The following is a 25,397-nucleotide window of genomic DNA, read 5'->3' on the forward strand; positions in this document are numbered from 1 at the left end:
TGGGTGTGATGGGGTCTCTCCCCCAGACCCCCGGACTGGGGAGGAAGAAGGACCTGTGTGCAGGCGGCACGGCTTCACATTCGGGGGGCTGGGGGACACACGGTTCCTGGAGATGTCGGCGGAGCTGCGGAGCCAGGATCAGGGTGGGGGGCCTCCGCCCTGGCTGCGAGCAGTCTAACGGCAGTGGTGACCGCAGGGAGGCTGGGGCCCAGGGCCTCGGCCGCCTCTACGCCTTTGTTTTCAGCGCCACAGAAACAACACAGCCTCCTCCTCAGTCCCGTTACTCTTATTACACACTCACCAGACCTTTCACGGTAGGAAATTATCAGTAATAAGTTAACCGTAGCCGCTAAGTCTCAGTGGTGCTGCTTGACTTTGATGAAATCCATTTATCAAGCTTTGTCTTTTATGGGTGGTGGTTTCTGTGCTTTAAGGAGTCTTCTCACATTTCATGGTTGGAAACGAACTTTCCTATGTTTTCTTCTAGAATCTTTCTGTTTTAATTCTTTATGTACTGGTGGCTGGTTCCTGTCATGTGAAGCCTGAGGCTGGAGTCGAGGTTCCCCTTCCCCTGCTTTTGTCCAGCGTCAGGGGCTTATTTGGTACAGTTGCTCCTCTCCCTTGGAACTGCTTTGTTTTTCTCAGGTAAATTTGGTGTCTATGTGGCCTTCTGATGTTGACACATGACTATCTTCATGCCAGTACTATGCTTTCTCGATTGCTGTGTGTTTATAGTAAGTCTTAAGTAAGGTACTGCAAGTCGCCTAAATTTTCCCTTTGTTAACATTAAGCTCGTAAAGGTTCTTTTGCTTTTCTATATACGTTTTATAAATAGGTCGTCAATATCTGCCAGAAAGCCCTGTTGTGATGTGTGTTGATTTTTGCATTGAGTTTATAGGTCAGTTTGGAGGGGATTGGCGTCTTAAGGGCTTCTCCCTTCATGGTGTCTATGCCCCTTTCATCCTCACAGCAAGAGTTTGCAGTTTTAAACATAGTAGTCTTGTTGGCTATATTTATCTAGCCATCTAGAGGTGTTACGTATTTTATTTAACTCAGGAATTAGTGAAGGGCTAGTAAGCTGGTCCAAAGGAGATTTCAAAGTACCATGTATTTGTCATCAAAGAAGACCACTGGGATCGACTTTAGATGCCAGTGTGGGGGAGCTGTCGGCCTCCACTGGGCAGTGAGCCTCGGTGTTCCTCAGGCTGGAGCTGGCGTCTCTGTGAACGCGAGTTATCCGTGTCTCTGTTGAGCCTCGGTGTCCCCAGGCTGGAGCTGGCGTCTCTGTGAACGCGAGTTATCCGTGTCTCTGTTGAGCCTCGGTGTCCCCAGGCTGGAGCTGGTGTTTCCGTGAGTGTGGGCTGTCTGCGTCTCTGCTGGCTTTCTTCTCCTGTGCTTGTGTGTTCAGTCGCGTCCGACTCTGTGTGAGCCCGTGGGCTGTATCCCGCCAGGCGCCTCTGTCCATGGGATTCTCCAGGCAAGAAGACTGGGGTAGGTTGCCATTTTCTCTTCCAGAGGTTCTTCCCGACCCGGGGATTGAACCCACATCTCCTTCATTGGCGGGTGGATTCTTTACCACTGAGCCACCTGGAAACCCCTTTTTTCTACTCACTAACTTGTAAAATAGCTCAAAGGTTAGGAGACAGATGTACTTCATAGGTAGCTAGATAGGGCACCAAGTTGTCTTTTTCTGCCCATTCAAGGTTTTCCCTCGCCACCTTCTTGATTATAACAATCTCGAAGCTTATTCTTGACCGTAAAACATGGATGGTCCCGATAGGTTTGACCCAACTGTTGACGTGTGTGCAGTAGGCCTGTTAGTATCGGGGGCTGCACACCTCTGGAGGCCCCGTGTGGGCGGGGGGCTGGACGTGGTTTCCTGCGGCCCTGTGCGCCCGCAAGCGGTCTGGCGCCGGGGCCGGGGCCACACATGCCTCCTTGTGCGCCTCCCGCCTTGAGTCCTCGGGCGCCCCCTCCCCTGAGGGGCTGCCTCACACTCTGGGCTCACGTGGCCCTGTCCTGTGTCACCCCGGCCACGCACCTGTGCGTCCCCCTGTTCGGCAGGCTCCAGCATGGCCCCCGCTGAGCGTGCCTGCGGTCCTCACTGGCGGCAGCTCTGCCCTGCACCCAGCAGCTCTGCCCTGCACCCAGCAGCTCTGCGGGGTCCCCTTTCTGTCGGCGCCCTCGTCACGGGCCACGATGGTGGACCTGGGGCCCTGCTGGCAGGCCCCTGGCTCGGCCCCCACCGGCTAGTCCTGTGACCTCTCTCCCAGCTTGGTGTGGACGTGCCTGTGCTGACCCAGGCTGGCCTGCCACGGCACCCTGAGCTTGCTGCCCGCGGCCCTGTTCTGAGCTCATGGCTCAAGGTGTGTTTGGGGCTATTATCCAGCTTTCTTTTTTAATGTTTAAAGCATCCAAAAGATCAACTTTTCCAGAGAGTGAGGGAACAGGGAGAGAAAATTATGGCATTTGTTTGAAAGGTTCTAAGCTCTTTTTTTAGCTCAGACAGTTCAAAGAGCGCCTCTTGTTAATCAGAGGAATGTTCCAGCGTCCCTGGGGTGGTCACACGGGCTTAATTGGAGCCCAGGCTGCTTTGAAGTCCTTTTAATCCTGCCTGAGTCAGGAGGGAGGATTCGAAGGCAGCAACTGTAAAGCTGAAGTCTCTTCATTTTATTTACATGCGTCTGGGGAGCCGTGTAGCTCACTTCCCTGAAGCAGTTCGGCCGAGTTGCTGCCGGTGGATGGCCGGGTGAAACCGGACGTGCGCGTGCTGCCCGGGGGGCCAGCTCCAGGACCTGCTTGGCCACAGAGCAGCCGGCCGCCGATAGACCCCGAGGCGGCCACGGGCTCGCCTTCGCCACGCGTGCCAGCCGCGTGAGCCGTAGCCCTGTGTCTGCGGGTCCCGGCTGGCTGCAGGGGCCCCGTCCTCTCTGTCCTCGGGGTGGGGTGCACAGCCAGGCTCTCAGTACTCCCCCTTCTCCGGCCCCTCCTCGCCCATCCCCGAGCGGTTTTATGGACTCTGATGGTCATTGAGCAGGTGCTGGCTTCATTTTGTATTACCTGGAGATTGGTGGGTATTGTCTGTTCCGGATGGTTGGTGAAGTTTTGGGGGGGGTCCGGGGGTTGGGCCTTGTCCTGGAGGGCTTCGCCACCAGCAGAGACGAGAGCCCTGAAGGGGTCCAGCCGGCTTCCCAGGTGTCTGCTGAGGCCCCTGCAGGGACCACAGGTCATCCCTGCTTTGTGTCCAGGGAGGAGCAGAAGTGGACGTGGACAGGGCCTCTAGAGCAGGGCCCCTGCCCTCTGCACTCTGGGCTCTCCTTGTTAATCGGCGCTTTTGGAGCTGTGCCTGGAGACAGTCAGAGCCTCCTCATGTCTGCTCTGGAGTGAGGCCGGGAATAGCTAGATGGTCTCGCGACATGTCACGTGTTTCTACGTCGGTCTGTGCTACAATAACCGAAGCAGAGGTGGAAATGTTAGTTCATGTGAATCTTACTCTCAGTGGATTCACGCTGGTCACCAGTAGCTGCCACTTCGCTTTCTGATTGGACACGGACACCGTTTTGCCTCTGTGCTCTGTATGCTGGTAATTCGTCGTAGCACGATGCTCTTCCTCGTGAAGCCCTTCACGTGCAGCATTCTCAGGACAGCCGCACGTGGCGGATACGATCATTGCAGTCATCTTCCTGAAGCGGGTCCTGAGGTTTGGAGAGGTGAGTGACTGTCAGAGGTCACATAGCTAGGAGTGGATGGAGCTGGGATCTGAGGCATTTAGCTGCTTGCTGTGGCCTCTCTGGGTTTTGGTGGTTTGTGGAATCTGCGTTTTGCACTTGGTCTCCCGTCTATGCTGTGTCTGATTCTTTCAGAAAGTAGGGTAGCAGCTCTTGGAAGGGCGCTGCACCTAAGTGCCTCTCCTGAAACTGGCCAGCACCCCTCATCTTTCTCTGAAATGTCCTGATAGACTTCTGCAGCACAGCAGATGCTTGGGACGTAGGCTAATTTTTATTTTAAAGACATTTTAAAGGGCACTATCCACAGACAGAAATGTCTTCAAAGAGTAGATGCAGCCTCCTCCGGATGCCCCTCAGGTTAAGAGCCCCACCCCATCCCTCTCCCACCTCCAGAGCCAGCCCCGTGTTCGTGTTCGTGTTCGTCCTGGCAGGATGCCCAGGGGCCGCGGGCCCCTGAGTGGTGCTGGGCTCTCCGAGATGAGCCTGCTTCTCTGCCAGTTCCCCATGTTATTGTAATCACACAGTTTAATTAAACACTGTAAGAGTCTGGTGGAAAATGTGTGAAGAGCAGTGTTTTTGTGAAAGCAGAGTTGAATGTTTCGGAAAGTCTCAAAGGAAGATTGCTAAGAAGACGGTGTTGAGTAAAGTGAATCGACTGTAGAAAGCTAGGAGAAAAGCTATAAGATTTAGGAAGATGGCTAAAATCATGAATTATGATTTGTGGTTTATAAAAAAATATAACATGAGACTTCAGTTTAGTGGACCCATATTTGAAGAAAAAGTTTGCAGCTTGGAGAATGATTTTGTACATGTAATATTTTAAATTAAAATGTTTGAGATACGGATATTGATTACCTGATTTTGCCAACTTTTGGGAACAGTGGCCAGGCTTGATTACTTCGGATGGGAAGTTTTTTATTAATATATTTTTGCCAGACTTACAATGTAAATTATTCTTATTGTTATACTTAGCTAAACATCATTTAGAAATGATATATGGTAATTTCATTATAAGTGGTTATAAGTTTCTAATGCCTTAATTCATCACGAAATAATTATTTTCTCTTTTGAAAAATTTTGTATAATGTTTGATTCTAAAGTATAAGTTTGTAATGCTAAGTTTTAGAAAAGTTACTTTCCAAATAGGTGTTATATTTGGTTGGTATGTATTAGACCTTTTTAATCTACTTTATAGAGGGACTGTAATTTATCTAACTAGTAGCACTGAACTGACCCAGTGCGCTGAGTTCAGGCTCTGGTAGAGCTGAGTTGGATGGTTATTGTTCTGCAAAGGCGGACTGCCTTTTTCATTCCTTCAGCTCACGTTTATTGAAGGCCCGAGGTTGAGGGCTGTCGGCAGGAGTGTGGGAGTGCCGTCAGTGGACGAGGCCTGGGGCTGAGAGAGCAGCTCGGGCGAGGGCCCACGGAACGTGGGCTTCGGGGGCTGCAAGTACAGTGGTTGCTCTTGCAGGCCTCCCTGTGACTGGGGAGACAGGACCAGCGTGGTCTCCAGCGTGGTGACCTGGAGTTGGGAAGGCCTGTAGATGTGCGGTGACCTGGAGCAGCCCGGGCCTCTCGTCCCCGCAGGCAGGCAGGGCGGCTGCTGGGCAGAGAGCCTGGTCTCGTGTGGAAACCGCCGTTGGTCGCGGGGGTGGGCTGCGGCCTGATGAGGGCCCCTGCGCTGGGTGCCCCACGCGGGCCTTCAGACGGGTGCCCTTGGGGTGTGTGCCTGAGCCCGTGTCTCTGGGCCACCTCTCGGGGAGAGCGCGGCTTGCCTGACTTGCCTGAGCCCGCGTCTCTGGGCCACCTCTCGGGGAGAGCGGCTTGCCTGACTTGCCTGAGCCCGCGTCTCTGGGCCACCTCTCAGGGAGAGCGCGGCTTGCTCTCCATCCACTGGGGCCACAGCAGCCCGAGAAGGGGTCCGATGGCCGCCGCCCGCCACGTGGCCGGGATGGCGGGGCCCGGCCCCGGGCTTGGTGCTGAGAGACCGGTGGCCTTCTTCCCCTAAAGGTTGGTTCCTGTGGCCTCAGAATGGCCAGTGGTCACCGGCTTCCTTCTCTGGAGTAGCCAGCACCCCGCGTGGCCTCAGGGCCGAGTGCCGCTTCTCCCGGCCTGGCTGTGCGCCAGGCTTCGCCTGTCTTCGGTGATGTGAATCCTCCCCAGCCTCCCTACGTGCTGCTGCTGCCGCCAAGTCGCTTCAGTCCTGTCCGACTCTGTGCAACCCCATGGGCAGCAGCCCACCAGGCTCCTCTGTCCATGGGATTCTCCAGGCAAGAACACTGGAGCGGGTTGCCATTGCCTCCTCCCTCCCTACACGACTGGGTCAGATTATCAAAACGCCCTGGCTCCCCAGGACGTCCCGCGGCTTTGCAGCCGTGACGCCTTGCTCCGTTTGGGCTTCCGCACCAAGCGTCTCTCCGTGATGCGTCCTGTCCCGCTTGCGCCTGTTTTCCGCAGAAGCCCGCCTGGGGGGCGTCCACCCCGCCTGGGCAGGCCCTCTCTGACAGGGCCCCTGACCCGCTCTCTGCTCTGTGGCTCTGTGTCCTGCGGGCTTCTCTTCTGGAAAGTAACACCTTGGAGGAGAGCTTGAGGTTTCTTGCTTGTTAATTAGTTTTCCGGTTGTTGCTGTTTGATTCATTTTAGAAATGGGAGTCCTCTGGATCTCGTGTCTTTCAGACCCACTGAGACAGCACTGTGAGCTTCGGCGAGAGTCCTGGCATCTGCTGTCAGGAGCCTCAGAATAGCTCTGCTGGAGCTGGAGTGCCTCTGCCTCGAGGATGAACTGCTGGGCCCCACTCCCCCGGCTCCTGTTCTGCTCGCAGCTGAGCTCGAGCCAAAACTCAGCTGCAGATGGAACAGAGACTTTCCCCCTTCAAAGCCCACCAGTTAGAGTTAAAAGGCTCTGCCACTGAACCCAGAGTCTAAGCAGCAGATGCCACAGCCCGGGCTGCAGTTCGGACTGCCGCTCTCCTGTCGTCTGAGTCGGCTGATCCCAGGGCCCTTTGAAGGCCTCCACTGTCCAGCTTTTGAAGCGGGAGTTTGGGGGTGGCTGGCTCTTCCTGCTGAGTACGCCTGTGCTTTTTCGGGCTGCGATGGCACTTGGCCTGACTCCTGCTGGTTACAGGCACATAGCCAATCCCCAGGGCACCCTCGGGGGGCAGCTTCAAGTACTCTAGGTTAGGAGGCTCTGGAAAATCAATACTCCTCGTGCCAGCTGGGGGCACTTTGGCCTCTGGCCTCTGATTTGATGTGTGGTGAAGGCTGCAGTGGTTTAATAATCCTTCTTGATTCAGTGGCCCTTCAGGAACCTCCCTCCGGCCGCACTTGGCTCTCCTGATGGGCAGATGGTGGCAGCGTCCCCAGGTGGGCCCCTCTCCTGTGTCCCCAGGCGCCCTGGCTCCTGCTGTGCCAAGCCTCCCCGGAGGAGCCCCGTCTCTCGTGAGCACCTCTGCTTGTCCGGCTGGCTGTTGCCAGTGGCACTGCCGCGTGGGCAGCGAGTGTGGGGCTTTTTCTGTAGTTTTTATTTGTACTTATGCATATGATATATACATGCTCATCAAAAGAAATTCAAATAAGGCACATGAAGTTTAAGCTCCCTTTGATTCCAACCGCCCCTCTTGGCCGTGGCCTGGCTCGTTGTGCTCTGTGAACACGTGTGCACATCGGTGCCTTTCCTTGGTTTGGATGTGTCTGAGGTGGACACTCTGCCCTCAAGCCCTTTCTCTGCGGCCTGCGGCCTGCGGCCTGCTGGCTCGGGCCCCCAAGGAGGGGCAGGCGCCCTTGGGGAGCACGGGGTCTTGGCCTGCCTCCCGCTTGCAGTGCTGGCTGAGGCCCTGCCTGCGGGCCGGGTGCTCACTAGGGTCTGAACAAACCAACGCCCCTCCCCGAGGCCCAGAAATCGGTGTCGCCGCCTCCGGCCCTGCCCCTCCCCCTTGCCGTGTGGCCCACTCAGAGGATGCTGTTCCTCCTCTCTGCTCCGCACTCGGCCCTGCAGAGCTTGGAGAGCCAGCACGGGGTGGGAGGCGCTGGCGATCGTGACACACTGTGTCTGCTTGCCCTCCGCCCGGGTCAGGGCTCAGGGGCAGAGGCCTGGGCCTTGGGGTGGGCACACAGCTCCTTGGCCCCCCGACGCCTGACTTGGTGAACAGGGGCGGGGCCAGAGCGCGTGCACTGGCCCAGGCCCTCACAAGATGCCGTCACGGGATGTCCCTGTGGCGCGGGGCTGTGATGGCTGAGGGCTCTCTGGAACAGCCTGAAGATGCTTTGTGAGTGATGTGCGGGCTCACCTGATGGGGCTGGCCACTGGCTCTGGACGATGGCACTGCGCCTGGGGCTGGGGCGTGGCCGGAGGCTGCCTGCGGAGTCTGCCCTGGCCTTGGGCCGTGCGAGAGCCTGGCCGCTGCACAGCCTCCCCGCAGCACGCTCTCAGTGGGGGCAGCCCTGCCTTCTCGGATGAGCCGCACCCACTCTGGGGACTTGCTGGGGGGGGGCTCTTGTTTGCGTGGCTGGTCGAGGGGAAGGAGTGGTATGGGGGGGGTAGAAGAAAGCCAGCTGCCTGCTCAGTTTATCCAGATATGGATCCAGTCTCCTCGATGGTTTGTTGAAGTAGCTGCTCAAATGTTCCAGCGAATTTGGTGTCTGATGGCTGCCATGAGGCTCAGCTGGAGGGTGTGGGCCTCAGCTGCCCGACGGGCGTGGCCGTGTGTGGGTGGCCCCAGGCCGCGGGCGTCCAGGAAGGTGCCGGTGCCCGAACCGTCAGCGGGAGGAGAGCATTTCTGAGGGAGAGCACCAGGTTCATCTTCCTCCTCATTTGACCGTTCCCAATTTCCCCTCAGTGTTAAGTGGTTGCATTTCAAAGTATCTTTGCTTCAGAGGAGAATGGCGAGCCTTGGTTGAGAGCCAGCTTTCTGTGTCCCTCTAGTTCCTGGCTTTGTGGGGCTCGTTTGGTTGCTCCCCAGCTTCCCGGAAGATTTCTGCCTGGAGGACGTTGCAGACAGCTTGCCTGCACTGAGAGAATACCGCCCGCTCAGCTCATGAGGCCCCCAGAGGGTGTGTGGCCGTCTGTCTGACAGACGCTTCTCCTTGGGCCCAGAGGGCCTGGTGGCCTCATAAAGGCAGGCACACGCAGTTGTTGGTGTTGAACAGGTTTTCCGTTGATTTAATGAGAGTTTGCATCCTTCTTTGACTAACATAGGAAAATAGAAGACAACTTTAACCTCTTTAAAATGTTAAGAAAGAAATCTCTTGGCTTAAAAGGGTTTGCTTGTATTGCTTGCTTGCTTACTTACTACCCAAGGTCAGAAGACGTGAGGAAGCTCTGAGCAGAATGGGGATCTGGCATTCAAGGCTGGCTCAACCCTCCCCTCTTCGATTTCAGCTTTTCTCATGTCTCCTGCTGGTGAGCATTTCTTCAGTGTTTTCTCATCCACAGAGCTGGCTTGCATTTAGGGCAGAGTAAGGGTAGCAATCTCGGCATCATGCCTCTTGGTTCCTCACGCATCAAGGCCGTGTCCTCACAAGATGTGCAGGAAAGGGCGTTTTTCTGGCGGCCGGGGAGGGTCTGCATGAGGCGGTGGGAAAGGGAGAGTGCCTGGCCTCCCCTGCCTGGGGGTGTTGAGCACAAAGGCCCATGTAGGGGCGGCCGTGGGCTCTGCTCCATGCCGGGGCTGCGGTGGGCTTTCAGGACATACTGCCAGCACACAGGGGCCTTAGGCCTCACGCGCTAGTGCTGGCAGACCCAGGAGGCCTGGCTGGCCACAGGGGAGGTGGTCCCGAGCAGCCCCGTGATGAGGTGAGCAGAGGCCTGGGGGCTGCTTGGAGGGAGTGGCAGCTGTCCTGAGACCTCTCCTGTGAGGATGAGAGAGGCCTGGGGAGGCTGAGGGGGGCGCTCTGCAGGCCCAGGGTCAACCGTCACGGATATTCGGGGAGCGGATGGGTTGGCGTGTCCAGGCAGCAGCGGAAAGTCCAGAGGGAGGCGGAGAGGCGCCCCAGGCCTGGTGGCTCGGGGCCTGTGGGCTCTGGACGTGAGGCGCAGCTCAGCAGGTTTCTGTGAGTGGCCCCCGGGCAGGCGGGGCTGCAGGGGCCACTTCAGCAGCAGTGGGGAGGCTGGAGAGTGCTTCTGGGCGGGTGCCGTGCTGGCTCTGCGGGCTGGGAAGGGGCCTGTGCGTGCTGAGCAGCCGCCCCTGTGGAGCCTGGGCTTGAGCCCCAGGCCTGCGCTCACCTCCGTGTGGCGCCTGATTCCAGTTTTGATTTGTGTTTCTCTAAGAATTAGTGATGTTGAGCATCTTTCTTTTTTTAACGCCATGTTAGCTCCATGCAGGGGTCAGGAGTCTTTGCTCTCCACTTCACGTTCCATCATCTCTGTCTCTCGTCTCCCTTCCTCTTTGAAGACACGAAAACACACACACGTTTTCTGACACTGATGTGCAGTTAATTTAGTGTTGCTGTTTCAGGGCTGTGCTGACAGGGTGCCGCCCGGGGGTTCAGTTACCTGCTTCTGTCCTTTTTCAGATTCTTTCCCGTTCTAGGTTGTTACAAGGTGCCGAGTACAGTCACCTCTGCGGTCCGGCAGGTCCTGCTGCTGATCTGTGTTAGTCACAGTACTGTGGACCCATTGGCCTCCCTGGTGGCTCAGACGGTAAAGCATCTGCCTGCAGGGCAGGAGACCCGGCTTTGATCCCTGGCTTGGGAAGATTCCTTGGAGAAGGAAATGGCAACCCACTCCAGTATTCTTGCCTGGAAAATTCCGTGGATGGAGGATCCTGGCAGGCTGCAGTCCATGGGGTTGCAAAGAGCTGGACACGACCGAGCTGCTTCCCTTCCCTTCCCTTCCCGTGTCCATTAGCCCCGGACGCACCCCTCTCTCCCCTCCGCCCTGTGGTCGTCATAGGTTTTTTTTGTATGTCTGCAGGTCTGTTTCTCTCTTGTAAATAAGTACGTTTCTATCATTTGTTAATTTAATTTTTAAAGGTTTTATTTACTTTTATTTTTTGGTTGTACTGGGTCTTTGTTGCTGTGTGTAGGCTTTATCTGGTTGCTGTGAGTGGGGGTGCTCTCTGGGTGTGGTAGTGAGCTTCCCACTCTTGGTCGTGGTAGCGGGCGTCTCATTGGTGTGGTTTCTCTTGCTGTGAAACACAGGCTTAGGCGCGTGGGCTACAGTCTTGCAGCTCACAGGCTTTCGAGTGCTGGCTCAGTAGTTGTGGCACACCAGCTCAGTTGCTCCGTGGCAGGTGGGATCCTCTGGGACCAGGGATCAGACTGGTGTCCCTTGCGCTTCAAAGCAGACTCTTAAATCACTGGACCACCAGGGAATCCTTTATCCTTATTTCTAGATTCCACATATAGTGACATCATACAGTATTCATCTTTCTGTGTCTGATTTGCTTCAGTTAGCGTAATAATCTCTGCTGCTGCTGCTGCTACTGCTAAGACACTTCAGTCGTGTCCAACCCTGTGCGACCCCCCTAGACGGCAGCCCACCAGGCTCCCCTGTCCCTGGGATTCTCCAGGCAAGAACACTGGAGTGAGTTGCCATTTCCTTCTCCAGTGCATGAAAGTGAAAAGTGAAAGTGAAGTCGCTCAGTCGTGTCCGACTCTTAGCGACCCCATGGACTGCAGCCCACCAGGCTCCTCCGTCCTTGGGATTTTCCAGGCAAGAGTGCTGGAGTGCGGTGCCATTTCAACCCAGGAATCTTCCCCACCCAGGGATCGAACCTGTGTCCTTGCATTGCAGGCGGATTCTTTACCTCTGAGCCGCGAGGGAAGCCTTCCCTGCTTGTTCGTGGCTGATGCTCCTTTGTGTCTCTGTGCTCCACGTCTCTATCCGTTCGTCTGCTGATGGACAGTTAGACTGTCTCCATTTCCTGGCCGTTGTGAATATGCTGCAGTGACCCGCTGGGGTGTGTGGAACTTTTCAAATTAAGAGTTTTCTCTAACCCCAGTCCCAGGAGCAGGATTTCAGAATCGTATGGCAGCTCTAGTTTAGATTTTTTGAGAAACCTCCCACCATTGTCCACGGTGGCTGCACGAGTTTGCATTTCCACCAGCAGAGTGAAGGGCTCCCTCCTCTCCACGCCCTCTCCAGGCTTTGTTATTTGTAGACTTGTTGATAATGGCCCTTCTTACCGATGTGAGGTGGGGCCCAAGTGCAGTTTTGATTTGCGTTTCTCTAAGAATTGGTGGTGTCGAGCCTCTTTCACGTGCTTGTTGGGTGTCTGAATGTCAGAGACGTTTTGTGCCTGCTCTCCTGAGCCAGATGTTGAGCTGGAGGCGTGGGTTCAGGTTGAGGCTCAGCGCTGTGGAGAGTGGGGTGACGTTAGAGCCCGCCATCACTGTCTTTTCGTCGTTTCCCCGTCTGTGAAATGGAACCAGTGAGCAACGGGGCTGCCGCGAGCAGTGGCTGATCGTCCCCCTGGAGGAGTTTGGACACTGGAGGCTCCGTGCCCATGGCGCCTGCTCTGCCCCTGCCGCCGTCCGCATGCGTGGCGTCTGAGAGGAGGGAGGAAGCCAGCGTGGCAGGCGCTCTTCCTCCTCGCTTCACACCCTCCGCATGGCAGTGATGCAGCGTACCGACTCGGGTTTTACAGGCGAGGGCTGGCAGGCATGACGTCCCCAGTGTCACGTGGCCGGCGGCTGGCTGTGCTGTGAGCCCACACCCGCTGTCCGGAGGCCTCGCAGGCCCTTGTCCGGCTCCAAGGTCCGCCAGCGGCTTGCCTGGCACTGGGCCAGCCCCTAGGGTCAGAGCCCTGTCCCCTGCAAGCACACCCCGCTGACCCTGTGTGTTCTTGTCCCCCCAGGACGCCAGAGGACCTGTCTAGGTTCATTGTGGAGCTGCAGCAGCGTGAGCTGGCCCTGAAGGACAGGAATAGCTCCATCACCAACAGGTAGGCCTGGCGGCCGCGCTTGTCTAACAACATACTTGCTTTGGAGAGGGCTTGCGGGTGAGTGCACCCCCGGCTTTGTGGAGCGGGGCAGGCACTGTGGGTGTGCGGTTTCCCTCGTCCCGCCCTGCCGCCCCGAGGCCCCGCTGAGGCAGTGGCAGGCATGCTGTCTTCCGGACGCTATGGCCCATCAGCCCGGGGGCCCTGGGGCGGCTCCTGGGGCTCTGGGGTCTGGGTGGAAGGCCGCGTTCCCTGCCAGGAGCGTTTGCGTCCTTGTGGCTGCCTGGGCTCTGAGTGGTCCTGGAACCCAGGCTGAAGCCTCTGGCGCTTGTGTGTGCGGAGACTCGGGCCCTCAGGGAAGGCACCCGTAGCGGCATAGCCGGGCCACTCGTGTATCCTGCGCCCGGGGGTCCAGGGCAGGCAGCTCTGCCTCCTGCAGGACCGGGGCCTCCTCCACGCCTGGGGGTGCGGTGTGTCCTGCGCCTGCTCTTACTCAGATGCCTCCTGGTGTCCCGGGGTTCCGTTCAGCTCTGCCGTGGCCAGCCGGGCCCCATGGGTGAGGCTCGGTGCTGCAAGGTGTGCCTGCGCGTCCATCTGACCGGGAGTGCAGGCTCCTCCCCGCCTCCGATCGGGCGCTGGCGTGATGACCAGGCCTCAGGAAAGCTCTCTGTCTTGGGTCACGGGTTTACCGTGAAGCGTGCAGCCGGGTCAGCTGGACGGGAAGGGATGCCCCAGGCTTGCGTGGGGCGGGGGGCAGGGCTGCCCTCCCACTGCTGCCTCGTGTCCGCCACCTCGGAGGCCCCCCTTCAGGGTTTCTGCAAGTTTCCTGCTTGGTTAAGTCTCGGCCGTTGGTGACTTCCTGGGTCTCCAGCCCACTCCCCTCCCTGGGGGTGGGGGGGCAGGTGGAACTTCCCACCTCTCTTCCTGGCGTTGGTTCCTCTGGCCCCCCCCCACCCACTCCCCTTCCCCAGCCCCACGCCGCCCAGGGCTCTGGCCGAAGGGACACTCATGTCATTCACTGTTCAGGAAATTGCAGGGCTTTGCAGAGCTCTGTGCCGGGAAAGGGGAGCACGCCCATGTGCCGGCCTGCTCCTCCTGAGCCACGCCTGGGCCTGCCCACTGCTGTCCGCCTCCCTCCTCTGGGGCCCAGGCAGGCTTCTCTCATGTGCAGGGTGGCTACCCACATCCTGGGTGTTGAGTCAGAGGCAGGAGGAGAGGCCTCTTCCCTTTTGGAACAAGGAAACCTCTCCTAGGACCCCCACTGCTGGCAGACTCCCCCCAGTCACTCTCCCTGCCCCAGACCAGGTACCCACGGAGGATGGGGTTCCCACTTAGAGGAACTAGCGGGAACTAGTCAGTTCCCACTTAGAGTCACTGGAAAGTGGACCGCTGCCTGAGGTCAGCCCCTCCGGTGAGTGAAGGGCTCAGCGGGCGGCTGAAAGGATGGTGACCAAGTGGGACCTTGGAGGCTCACCCTCGCTCTGACGGGCTGGTGGGAGGGGTCTGTGAGGTTGACCTGTGGGCCGTGGCCAGCCCCCGCAGCCTCACCCCCGGTGCAGACTGCGTGTTAATAGTTTATTAATTATCAGAGGAAGGCTTCTTACTTGGGGGGCTGATGTCACTTTGAACATTGCTTTTAGAAGCATCTGGTTATGTTGGACATAATCACGTCAGTTTAGTTTAAACCCTCAAGTGATGAAGGTTGCCTTTTGCTTTCAAAGTTGCTGTCAGATGAAACGGGCATTAAAAGTGATTTGAAATTAAAGCTTTAACATTTTTCCAGGCGATCTTCTTCATTTTACTTTGAGTTTGAAACAGAATGAGCTATTAGAGGAAAGGAAACTTGTCTGCATCTTTCTCCCGCCAAACTGTGAGGTGCTTTCTAAAGTTACCTGCTTGAGCAGCAGCGGGAAGGTCAGCCTCTCAGAGCTGTGAGTGTAGCTCTGGTCTGTGGTTCTAGATGGTGAGTCAGTCGGCCCGTCTCTTCTGTGGGGTGGGTTTAGAAATGGACTCGCATTACAGGGAGCGGTCCACCACAGCGGGGAGGTGGTCTGGGGGATTGGGGGCCCCTCGTCCACCTTTCAGGACCCTTGGGTTCCCTCTGGGAGCCAGTGCAGCCGCCCTAGGAGCAAGGGCGTCTCAAGCCTCCTGAGGAAGCGCTTCACCTCTTCGTCAGGGCGGCCAACCCAGGCGTGGAGGGGAGGGGAAGTGTGGCGCCTCGGGCCATGGGCCTGGGCTGGATCGTTGGCCACGGCCGGGGCGCCCTTGGTCTTGTCCTCATGCCGTCGACAGCCACGCAGACGGGCGGTCTTGGCCGTGCGCCCATCTCGGGAGTGTGTCTTGTGTGCGGGCACGGAGCACTGTCCCCTTCCTCCCAGGGAGGCCCCCCTCGTCCAGCGACAGAAAAGCATGGGAGGAGCCAGGGGTCGCCTGAGTGCCTCAGGCCCTGGGAGCAGGTGAGGTTCTGACCCCATCTGTTGGTGGTGGAGTCACGTGCAGGCCCCTGTAGGGAGGTGCCAGGCTGGGGTCCTGTGTCCTCGGGGCCCTGGCCACGCAGAACGGAGGGCTGTGGGCATGACAGCGCTGCTGCGCCCGGTGTGTTCCTGTGGAGGCCAGGAGACCTTGCGAGGCGGGAGGGGCTGATGTCACTCCCTCGAGTCTTTGAAGGCAGCTGGGCAGAATCCAGGTTAGACCAGGAGAGGTGCCTTGGCAGGAAAGCGGAAGCTGGGCTCTGCCCAGCTCCAGACAGGCGCGCTCTGGCTGGAGGCTCTGTGGGCTCTTTTGAGGACGAGGCGAGATGGTGGGAGGAGCCTCGGCGTCAGCCACGCTCAGGAAACAGGTGGTTTGCGGGTGGCGCCGGGAAGTCCTCCGTGGCCTTGAGTTCCAGCCGACGTCCTGCTGGGCGACCTTGGGGGGAGCTGCTGTTGGCGGGCCTTTCTGTGAGCAGGGTGCCCTGGCCCGGTGGGCTGGTCTCCGCTTCCCGCACCGTGGTCCTCCTGGGACAGACAGCCCCAGAGGCGCTGTTGGTCGCCGGTAAGAGCTGCCTGTCGGTGCCCGCCTTTGGACTGGGGTTTAATCGCAGCCCAAGGAGCCTTGCCTTTCACCTGTGGCTACCCGGCGCTGGTCCTGGTCCCTATGGGGCCGTGCTGAGGGTGCAGGCTTTCTCTGTGCAGGGGTGGTGGGCTCATGGTGTCTCCCCTGAGCCCTGCATGATGGTGCTGTCTCTGCCCCCCAGCAGAGTGCTGAGCCCCGTGTCAGACAGCTAGGAAGCCGTGGAGGCAGGTTTGTCCTGGAGCTCCATGTCATTATCTGAGGCTGGAGCCAGGACCTGGAGAGGGGCTGGGTGTGGCTGCAGAAAACCCTTTGCCATGCATTGCTCTCTGCAGTGGAGCCGTGCGTCATGGGCCTGCAGGAGTGATGTGTCCAGCCAGGCCCTTGGTGCAGATCCAGGGGACCTGCTGTGGGAGCGGGTGAGGGGAAGCTGAGCAGCCTTGGGGGCTCTGCCCGCCACGCACTGTGCGCGCCTGCTGAGTCCGGCTCTGTGAGGCGCTGGTCCCTCTGTTCACTCCGCCTGTTCACACCCGACGCACGCTCCAGCTCTGGGCTGCTCTGATGACTGCAGTTTGTCCTGAAGATCAGTCTTTCCCGCTCTGGGCTATACGTGTCTCAGAAGAGCCCTTGGCATCAAGCTGTTAGTGTTTGAGGAGCCCGGCAGCGCCAGGGGCTTCCGAGGTGGCGCTCGTGGTAAAGACCCCACTTACCGACGCAGGAGACGCAGCAGACGCAGGCGCAGCCCCTGGGTAGGAAGATGCCCCGGAGAAGGGCGTGGCGGCCTGCTCCAGTGTTTTACCTGGGAAATCTCATGGACAGAGGAGCCTGGCGGGCTACAGTCCATGGGATCGCAGAGTCGCACACGACTGAAGCAACTTAGCACGCAGCGCCCGGAGCCCTGGGGAAAGCGTGGCTTCAGGGTAGCGCAGGGCAGGCAGTGGTGAGTTTCCCAGCAGGCAGATTAGGAGTGAGCAGGTATAGCGTGTGTGTGTGTGTGTGTTGAGCAGGTATATCTTGTGTGTGTGTGTGTGTGTGTTGAGCAGGTATAGCGTGTGTGTGTGTGTGTGTGTGTGTGTGTGTGTGTGGGGGGGGGGGGCGGGGTGGGGAGGGGGCAGACAGAGGCTGGAAGAGCTTGCACACGTGGGCACACCTGAAAGATGGGGGTGCCGTGTTTGCTGTGGGCCCACTGTGGCAGGTGAGACAGAAAGACAGGGTGGGGTTTTGGTAAGAGCTTGTGGACGTGGTCTTGCGTCTCATGTCGCCGGAGAACCTGGCAGAACAGCAGGTGAAGGCAGCGGGAGCCGGAAATGCAGCTTTGGACGCTGAGGTCTGTTAAAGTGTGCGCAGCGTGGAGAGGGCGGCTGGCCTGCGGGCTGTAGCCAGGGTAGCGCCTAGACCGGGGCGCCCCTCCCAGGTGGGTGGGGATGCAACGCCACCACAGCCTGCGGCTGACCAGGTGGCCGGAGACGCCAGAGAGCCGCTCTGCGATCCTCCTCGCCCTGGACACGGGCGTCTGTGGGGCAGGCGGGCGTGAGCCGGCTCCGTCCCCCCGGCGCCCTGGCCGGGGATGCGCCCCTGCCCCCGCCCCCTCCCTGCCGGGCTCCTGCCTGCACGGTTCCTGCTGCCTCTGGCTGAGACGGCACTGTGCCTGCCTGCCCTCACCACGCTCCCCGCGTGCTCCCTGGGCCCTCTGGTTGAGTGAGGGAATGGATGAGTGGTCTGGCTGAGCGCATGGGGGTGTGCCAGGCAGGCAGAGTGAGGCCTGTGGCGTGGGAGCCTCTGCTCTGCCTGTCCTGGGGCACCAGGCCGGACGTCAGGCTGGCAGGAGCCCAGGGCAGGCTCTGCATGGGTCAGCTGGGCCCTGACCGTACCATCCTGCCAGGCAGCCAGGGTGCCTTCGAGGGGCCAGGCTCCGCCTTGTCCCTCTGCTCCGCCGTCGTGCGTGGTTCCCCAGCCCCGTGGACCGGCCCCGACCCGGCAACCTCCCTCGACCGGAGATGGGGCGCTGTGGTGCTGCTGCAGGCCCCGGACAGCCCGCCTCAGCTTCCTGCCGGGATGGCTCTGTGCGCCCTCGGGGCAGCCTCCTGACCCTCTGTCCCCACTGGAGGGGGCAGGGCTGGGCAGGAAGGGCATGGGAGCCCCAGGCCGTTGGGGGGTGTGCCCCTGTCCCATGAGGGAGCTGCCGGAAGACGCGCTGGCCCTCCCCGCCAGCTCTCCTGCTCGTCCTGACCATCACCGTCTCTGCAGCGGTGGCCCCGGGGTTCTCAGTGATGGAAACGGACGCTTGCCTGTCTGCTCAGCTCTGGTTGCCGCGCGACCTGATGGCCTTTGGCAGGAGGTGTGGAAGCTGAGGCGTCTGACAGCTGGCCTCCACGTGTTCTTCCTGGTGGTCCTGCGTGTGTGGGCTCCATGGCCCTGTGAGGCGCTGGCCGTGGGCTCGACTGCAGGAGAGCAGGAGGCTCCCGCTCAGGCCACGTGCCCTCGGCTGGTCGCTCGTGGGGCCCCGGGGCCCGGGCGCGCTTGGAGGTGTGGGCAGCCGTCCTCCGGTAGCTGCCCCGGCTCTGCGTCATCTCGGGTGATGTTTTCTGGGTTTTTGTTGTTTTCCACAATTCTGGCTGGGTCTAACGAGGGGAGAGCTGCCCCAAGAGCTGCTTCCTGGCCCAGTTGGCAGCGAGGAGGTGACGAGCAGATCCCTCCTGGCCGGCTGCTCACGCCCTCGTCCCTTATTCCTCAGACCTCCCTCCTTGCTTGGGGCGCTGCTCACGCCCTCGTCCCTTATTCCTCGGACCGCCCTCCGCGCTTGGGGCGCTGCTCACGCCCTCGTCTCATTCCTCGGACCTCCCTCCTTGCTTGGGATGCGGGGCAGGAAGAGTCGCTGCTGCCGTGCAGTGGGGGTGCAGCCTGAGGGTCTGCGCCCACCTGCAGTGCCGTGTTTGGACGTGAGGTGGTGCCTGCAGCCCTCTGAGCCACTTGCTCTGACTCACCTCAGAACCTCCTCTCGGAGGCCTCCCCGGAGGGAGGACTATTCCAGGCTATAAATTCTGCGGCCAATTAGAGAGGATAGGCACGCGCGGGAGGGCGGGGCCTGGGGGCTCCTCGGGTGAGGGCCCTCTGCAGATGCGTCCTGGGAGCGGTGTCTGTGTCCTCTCCTTGAGCGGTGGATTCCGGGCCTCCAGCTGCTTCCCCATCAGTGTGGGCATGGCCTTTGGGGTGGGGCGTGGAGGCGAGGCCCCGCGCCGTCCCCTTAGGGTGGGCGTGGACCTCCAGTGCTGATGGCTGTTCTGACTTAGCTCCGAGCCTCAGGAGCCGCTGTCACTTTCTAGACTGTGGCCGCCTGGCTTCTGTCCCTGAGACCAAGCCCCACCACCCTGAGGGAGAACCCAGTCCAGCCAGGGTCCTGGTGGTGCCAGGCCCGCAAGGGACCCCACTGGCAGTGCCAGTGGTCTTGCCCAGGCTCGTGTGAGGGCGAGGCAGGGGCTGTGTGTGGAAGCCCTTGGCTGCAGTTGGCGCTTGGGTAGCGCGATCCCTGAGGCCCCCCTGGCGCTGGCCGTGGCAGCTCCTCCACTGCCTGATCTCTGTGGGGTCAGCGCTGGGCGCCCAGCTCTTCTCCAGGTCAGTGAGAACAGAGACTGTGCACTGGGCTCCCGCAGGCTCAGGCTTGGCAGGTCTGCGGGGGCGGCCGTGCTCTGCGTTCCCTGCAGGCGCCTGTGGAGCCGAAGCTGCTGGTCCAGGGACCACGCTTAGAGCAGCAACAGCTCGTCCCCCCAGGTTCCTGTCGCACAGAGAGAGGCCTGCTCACCGCTTTCCCATCAGCGTCTTCCGAGAAGTCCCCTAAAGCCCTGTGAGTTCCCTGGAGGGAGGGAGGCTCTGTTCTGTTAGGGGTCGTCAGCCTCTTGCTTTTGGGGCGCTCACTTCCTGTGGACACACACAGGGGTGCTACCCCCTGGGGGCTGTGGCCCACGGAGGCCCTGGCATCGCTGGCTGAGGACTGTGGCCAACCCTCAGGCCCTCTGCTCCATGCATGGACCTGAAGGTTCTGGGCCTGGGGTGGGCCTGTGGCGAGTCTGCTCAGCATGGCTGGTAGTCAGATGCCCTGCCTCTGACCCTGGAGGGGTCCCTGCGCTCACGTCCCAAGGGTGACCCTGTCCTCATGGGCTCTCTGGCCCTGCGTGGCATGGAGGACGTGGCTCTCACTGGGACGCCCCTCCCTGCTGTCCACCTGGTGGGCAGAGTGGACACTGCCGGGGAGAGTGAGCAGCCTGAGCTTGCGCCAGCAGAGACGCTCGGTTTGGTCCGTGGCTTTGGATGGGAGAGGGCAGAGCAGGGGGCCGGGAGGCACTGGGGGTGGCCCGAGGGGCAGGACCTGCTGGCGGAGGTGCTCCTGGGATGAGGCTGCGCGCCGCCCCCCGCGAGCAGAGGCTGGGCCCCTCGTCCTCGCCTCAGCCAGTCTGTGTCGTCTTCTCAGCAAGATGAGGCGCTAATACTTCACACCCAGACTATTTTCTTGCAGGCTTTGCATTTCCATATTTAAACGCCATTTACATATTCATGGGCCTTTTAAATAAGTTTTTATTGTTAAAGAGATGTGGAAGTGGATAAAATGTGAAACTCCCCCTTTTATTCATGCACTGGAAAAAATGCTCATCCCCGAACCGACATCCGTTTGAGTGGTGAGTTCCGTGACGGTGGCTGTGGGAGGATCGCCGCGGGGGCAGCGCGTGCCCGGAGGCGCCTCCCCGTCGCGCGGAGGCGGAGGCTGCGCCCGGGGGCCCACCTGAGCGCTGACGGCCTCACCGGCTTCTCTCTGGGGTCAGGATGTTTGGTGTGGACGTGGCCAGGCCTCTCCCCACAGTGTCCCAGGTGGGCTCTGGTGGACGGATCTGGGCTGTTCCTGAGTGTGCGATGGACCCTCCCCTGCCGCTGCCCCCTGCCCACTGTCAGAAGTGCTTGCGCCTGGCTCCAGCCTGGCCGCGCCTTTGGGGCAGCTGGGTGTGGGGAGAGTGCCCGGCCCTGGGGAGGCTGTGGCCTTCGGCTGTTCTGCTGCCCCCAGGTGTGGCGCGGGGCCGGGAGGGCCAGCTGTGCCAGGGCCTCTGCGGGGGGAGCGACCCTGCCCTCCTCTTTGGTCACTGAGGACGTGTGAGGGGCTGGCCTGCGGCCGGCTGGACAGTCTTCCCGTTTCTTCACGTTGGGCCACTAGTGAGGTTGGGCGCGCCTTTGCTTCCTGTGTGTGGCTGACGGGGAGCCAGCTGGAGACCCCAAGCCCTGACCAGGATGGGGAGCCCTCGAAGGGCACCTGAAGGGGCCGGTGGGGTCTGACCTCCAGCCAGGCATGGCTCCTGGGAGTGGCCAGGTGCCTCGGGGCTGCAGCCGCGTGGCTTGGTGCGTGTAGAGGAGCCTCTGGAGGGCTCTCCAGAGCCGCAGCCTGGACAGTCCTCGGGGCCCGGGGACACTGAGGCTTGTTTAGACCCAGACGCAGAGCTCCCGGCCTCCACCTGAAATCGCATCATCTCAGAGAGGCCTTTCTAAGTGGAAACAAAGTCAGAGTCGCAGGTTATGGTCTGTTTTATCTTTGTGAGCTTGTGGCCATGAGCTCGCGGCCTGAAGGCCGCCTCCCCGCACTAGAAACCCGCGGCATCGCCCGTTCTCTTGGCTTTCTTAGAGACAGAGCGAGTGACAGTCACTTGGTGAGGGCTCTGCTGGGAGCCCACGCGTGAGCTGAGGTGCCATCAGCTTCCGTCAGTCTGGCCAAGTGGACGCCTGGCCTCCGGAGACCAGGGTGTCGGAGGCGCGGCTCCCCAGCTGCGGTTGTTGCCTCTCTCCACGTGGGGACCTCACGCGGCATGGACTAGGGTGTCCCCAGCTGGACTTCTTGTGGCTGCTGGGGCTCACAGGACGTGTCCTGAGCCACCACCCAGCCTCCGGGACTGTTTGAATGACAGCTTCTTCCCGTGCGCCTGTTCTTTGCCCCTCACTGGTGCACACTCAGGGCTGTGGGCCGTCGCCAGAGGCAGGTGCCTCCAGAGACCGGAGGCAGGCCTGGCCAGAGGGCCAGGCTGCACTTCCAGGCCAGTTACCTGACTCTGTGGGCCAAGGGGCATTGGCCCCATTGGCTGAAGGCAGAGGGGACCCCTGGGCACACCTCCCTTGGACCGCAGGCCCGGGACGCGGAGGAGGGAAAGCTGTCCTGTGTGCAGCCCTGGCAGAGGGCAGCGGGGCTGTGACCGCAGAAAAGTGAGGTGACGGTCCACAGCCAGGCTTAGCCAGCGGGCAGGTGGCCCAGGGATCCCTAATCTACTTTGTGACGGTTCTGTTAGAGGACAGGCCTGGCTCAGAGCCTCAAGTAAGAAACGCCGCCTGGCAAGCCCCTGCGGTTGAAGAGGCGCTGGGGCCGCCTCCCCCCTGGGGAGGCGGGCAGGGCCCTCTGCTGGCCCCTCCACAGGTGCGCTGGAGCCTGGGTTCCCACAAGCGCGTGGATGAGCCCAAGTGCGCAGTCCTCGAGTGTTGCTCCCGTTGGGTGAGGAGACGGTGAAGAGACCCTGCGGTTGGCCCCTGACTCTCGGTGCTTTGGAGCTCCCGCTTCCGTGTCTCACTGGAAGGGGTTCGGGGTGGCCAGCCGGGGCGAGCAGAGACTCGCTCATGGCAGGGGCCCGTGCAGATGGTCGCCCCCTCGACCGGCCGTCTGCGGAGGTCGAAGGTGGGGCCCTCGGGCCTGAGGCTCGGGTTTTCTGTGCCCCTCGACTTCCGTGCAGGAGGGGTCTCGGCGTCTCTCTGACGCTGCTCTCGTCTCCTGACACTTTGTGTGAACTCTGGGAGCCCTGAGCCGTAGAACTTCCTACTCAGCCGTGACGCCCCGCTGGCGCTGGCTCGTTTGGAAGAACAAGCCCAGGAGAGCGCATGCTGGTTCTCGCTGTGCAGTGCGGCACAGCTGCTCTCCGGCGCGCCAGGCAGTCCCGGGCACTCGCCCGCCTCACTCGGCAAACCTCTGCAGGCTGGTCCTCTGGCTCTCAGCGGCCGCGGGGCCCCCCGTCTCGCCTGAGGGACGTGGGGCAGAGATGGGGTGGAGCGTGGGGAGGGGGCTGCTCTCTAAGGATGCGGGCATTTTATCACATTCCTCCACCTGAAATTCAAGGACACCAGCCATTAAGTGTCTGAGAAGCTTTCCCCAGTTGTGGTGCTTGCCGGAAAGGGTTGTTGCTGTCTCTGAGCATAGCCAGTCTTGCGGGGTGGCAGGGTGGCAGGGGTGTGTCTCAGGTCCTCAGCAGCAGAGCTGGTTTCCTTCCAGCTGTTCTTTCTGTTTGCTTTACAGTATCGCACTGGTTTTGCCATACACCAGCGTGAATCCGCCACAGATGCACACGTGTTCCCCATCCTGAACCCCCTCCCACCTCCCCCTTCCAGCTGTTCTTGTTCCCCACGGTCAGTGTGGGAGGCTGCCTTGCTCCAGGTTGCTTCCCACCTGATTCCTGGTCACGTTAAGAACTGGGGCCCTTGGAGCACAGGGGGGGCCGCCATGTGCCTGGAGGGCATAAGACTTGGGGGTCCAGGAGTAGCCCTTAGCGAGAGAGGACATGGCCTCCCCAGACAGTTGCTGGGCTCACTCAGTGGTGGCGGCTGCTGTCTAAGCGGCAGAGTTTTACTTATCCTGTGGTGGACAGAGAGGCTGATTTCTTGTCAGACATTTCCATCTTTCATCCAAGTAGGAAACTAGAGGCTTTCTTGCCAAGACTTAGGAACAAGTCAAGGATGTCCAATTTAACCTCATACTGGAAATCCTAGCTAATGCAGTAAGACCAGAAATAGGAAATAAGATGTGCACAGTGGGAGGAAGGATGAAATAAAACTGTTTGCAGATGATATGATTGTTTATATAGGAATCCCAGAGACTCGAGCAAAAGGCTCTTAGAACTAATAAGCGATTGTAGCAGGGTTGCAGGCCATAGGTTAATATAGTTAAGTCAATGAACATTTAGTTTGAAACTTAGAACATTATGTCACTTATATTAGCACCAAAACAGACAGATTCTAAAGTAAAAACCAAACAGACTTCTTGTGCAAGGTCTAATGAGGAAAATCATAGACGTCTGAGGAGAGATGCCGAAGGTCTGAAGCAGAGACACTCCATGTTCATGGACAGGAAGGCTCAATCTTGTCATCTTGTCAGCTCTTCTCAGCATGATGTGTGTACTGAATACAGTGCTGATCAAAACATGGGCAGACCGACTCTAAAGTTTGTGTGAAGACCAAGAGCCCGGGAACAGGCAGTACAGCATCGAAGGAGAAGAACAAGGTTGAAGGACAAGCCTTCCTGCCCTCCCAGACCCCGCAGACCCCGCAGGCCTCCAGACCCCGCAGGCCTCCTAGACCCCCAGACCCCCCAGGCCTCCCAGACCCCCCAGACCCCGCAGGCCTCCCAGACCCCGCAGGCCTCCCAGACCCCCCAGGCCCCCCAGACCCCGCAGGCCTCCCAGGCCTCCCAGACCTCGCAGGCCTCCCAGACCCCCGCAGACCCCCCAAACCTCCCAGACCCCGCAGACCCCCCAGACCTCCCAGACCCCCCAGGCCTCCCAGACCCCGCAGGCCTCCCAGACCCCGCAGGCCTCCCAGGCCTCCCAGACCTCGCAGGCCTCCCAGACCCCCCAGAACTCCTAGGCCCCCCAGACCCCCCAGGCCTCCCAGACCCCCCCAGACCGCAGAAACCGGGGCAGTGCAGTGCTGCGGGGGGAGCAGGCAGCCAGCTGTGGGGCAGAGTGAGGCCCCGGGAGCGCCTGGGGAGAGGCGGCGCTTTGGTGAGAGAGCAGAGGCAGTCATTTCAGCAAAGGTGCTGGGGCCACCGCGCGTCCGCCGCCTCAGCAGGCACGTGGGTCCGATGCAGACCTCTCGCTCTCACACAGATCAGCTCAGAATGCACTACAGACCTCAGTGTAACACGCAGAGCCGCGGCTGCTGTGCAAGATGGGGGAGTGGGTGTAGCTGACTCTCAGCTGGGCAGTGACTTCCCAAAAGCAGCGTCAGAGCCACAGTCTGTGAAAGGAAAAGTTGGTGAGCAGGACCTCGCTAAAACCATGAAGTTCAGCCCCGTGAAGGATGCTGTTCAGAGAATGAAGAGACAAGCCGCAGGCGGGGGGAAGGCACAGCGGGCCCTCGAGCAGCGCTGGAGCTGCCCGCGTGACTCCGAGTCTGCGTCCTAGGCCCCAGCCAGCCGCAGGCCGAGGACTTCTCTGGCTTGTACTGCCGAGAATTCCCACGTGCGAGTGGAGCTGTGCAGTTCAGACCTGCGCTGTCCAGGGGTCTCCTCTATTTGCAAAACCTGTGAATGCTAGAGGACTGGCGTCCAGAATATAAAAGGAACTCTTAAAATCCAAAAGTAAAAGCCAACCCAGTTAAAAAATGAGCAAAAGATCTGAACAGACACCTCACCAAAGAAGACAGACAGAGGCAAATAAGCATATGAGAGGTTCCCACACTGGGTCATCAGGGAGAGACAGATTAAAACAACAGCGAGATACCAGCACAGCCCTGTTAGGATGGGCAGGGCTGGGCACATGGGTGACAGGGCCCCGTCGCCGCCAGGGGCAACGCCCAGCGCTCCCGGGGGTGCGGGGCGACAGGGCCCCGTCGCCGCCGGGAGTGAGCGTGGTGCAGTCGCTCTGGAAGGCCGCGTGGTGTTTCTTAGAGAAGCGCGCGTGCTCCCCTGCGCTCCAGGACGCAGGGTCCTTGGTATTTACCCGAGATGTGAAAA

At 59.9% G+C, this 25,397-nt stretch overlaps 1 protein-coding gene across 12 annotated transcripts in view; it reads left to right on the forward strand.

Moving 5' to 3' along the window:
* Window positions 1-25,397, forward strand: part of MAD1L1 (mitotic arrest deficient 1 like 1) — a 293,088-nt gene that overhangs the window by 47,798 nt on the left and 219,893 nt on the right. For all 12 annotated transcript variants that reach the window (XR_006058001.1, XM_042240605.2, XM_060406090.1 and 9 more), the window contains one exon: window positions 12,524-12,610. Coding sequence is in view for 9 of the 12 variants with exons in the window: in XM_042240605.2 (XP_042096539.1) it covers window positions 12,524-12,610 (87 nt within the window). In the remaining 3 variants the exon portion in view is untranslated. Of the gene's footprint in view, window positions 1-12,523; window positions 12,611-25,397 lie in introns of those variants that run through there.

Source organism: Ovis aries, chromosome 24 (genome assembly GCF_016772045.2).
Source record: "Ovis aries strain OAR_USU_Benz2616 breed Rambouillet chromosome 24, ARS-UI_Ramb_v3.0, whole genome shotgun sequence".
Taxonomy (NCBI): domain Eukaryota; kingdom Metazoa; phylum Chordata; class Mammalia; order Artiodactyla; family Bovidae; genus Ovis; species Ovis aries.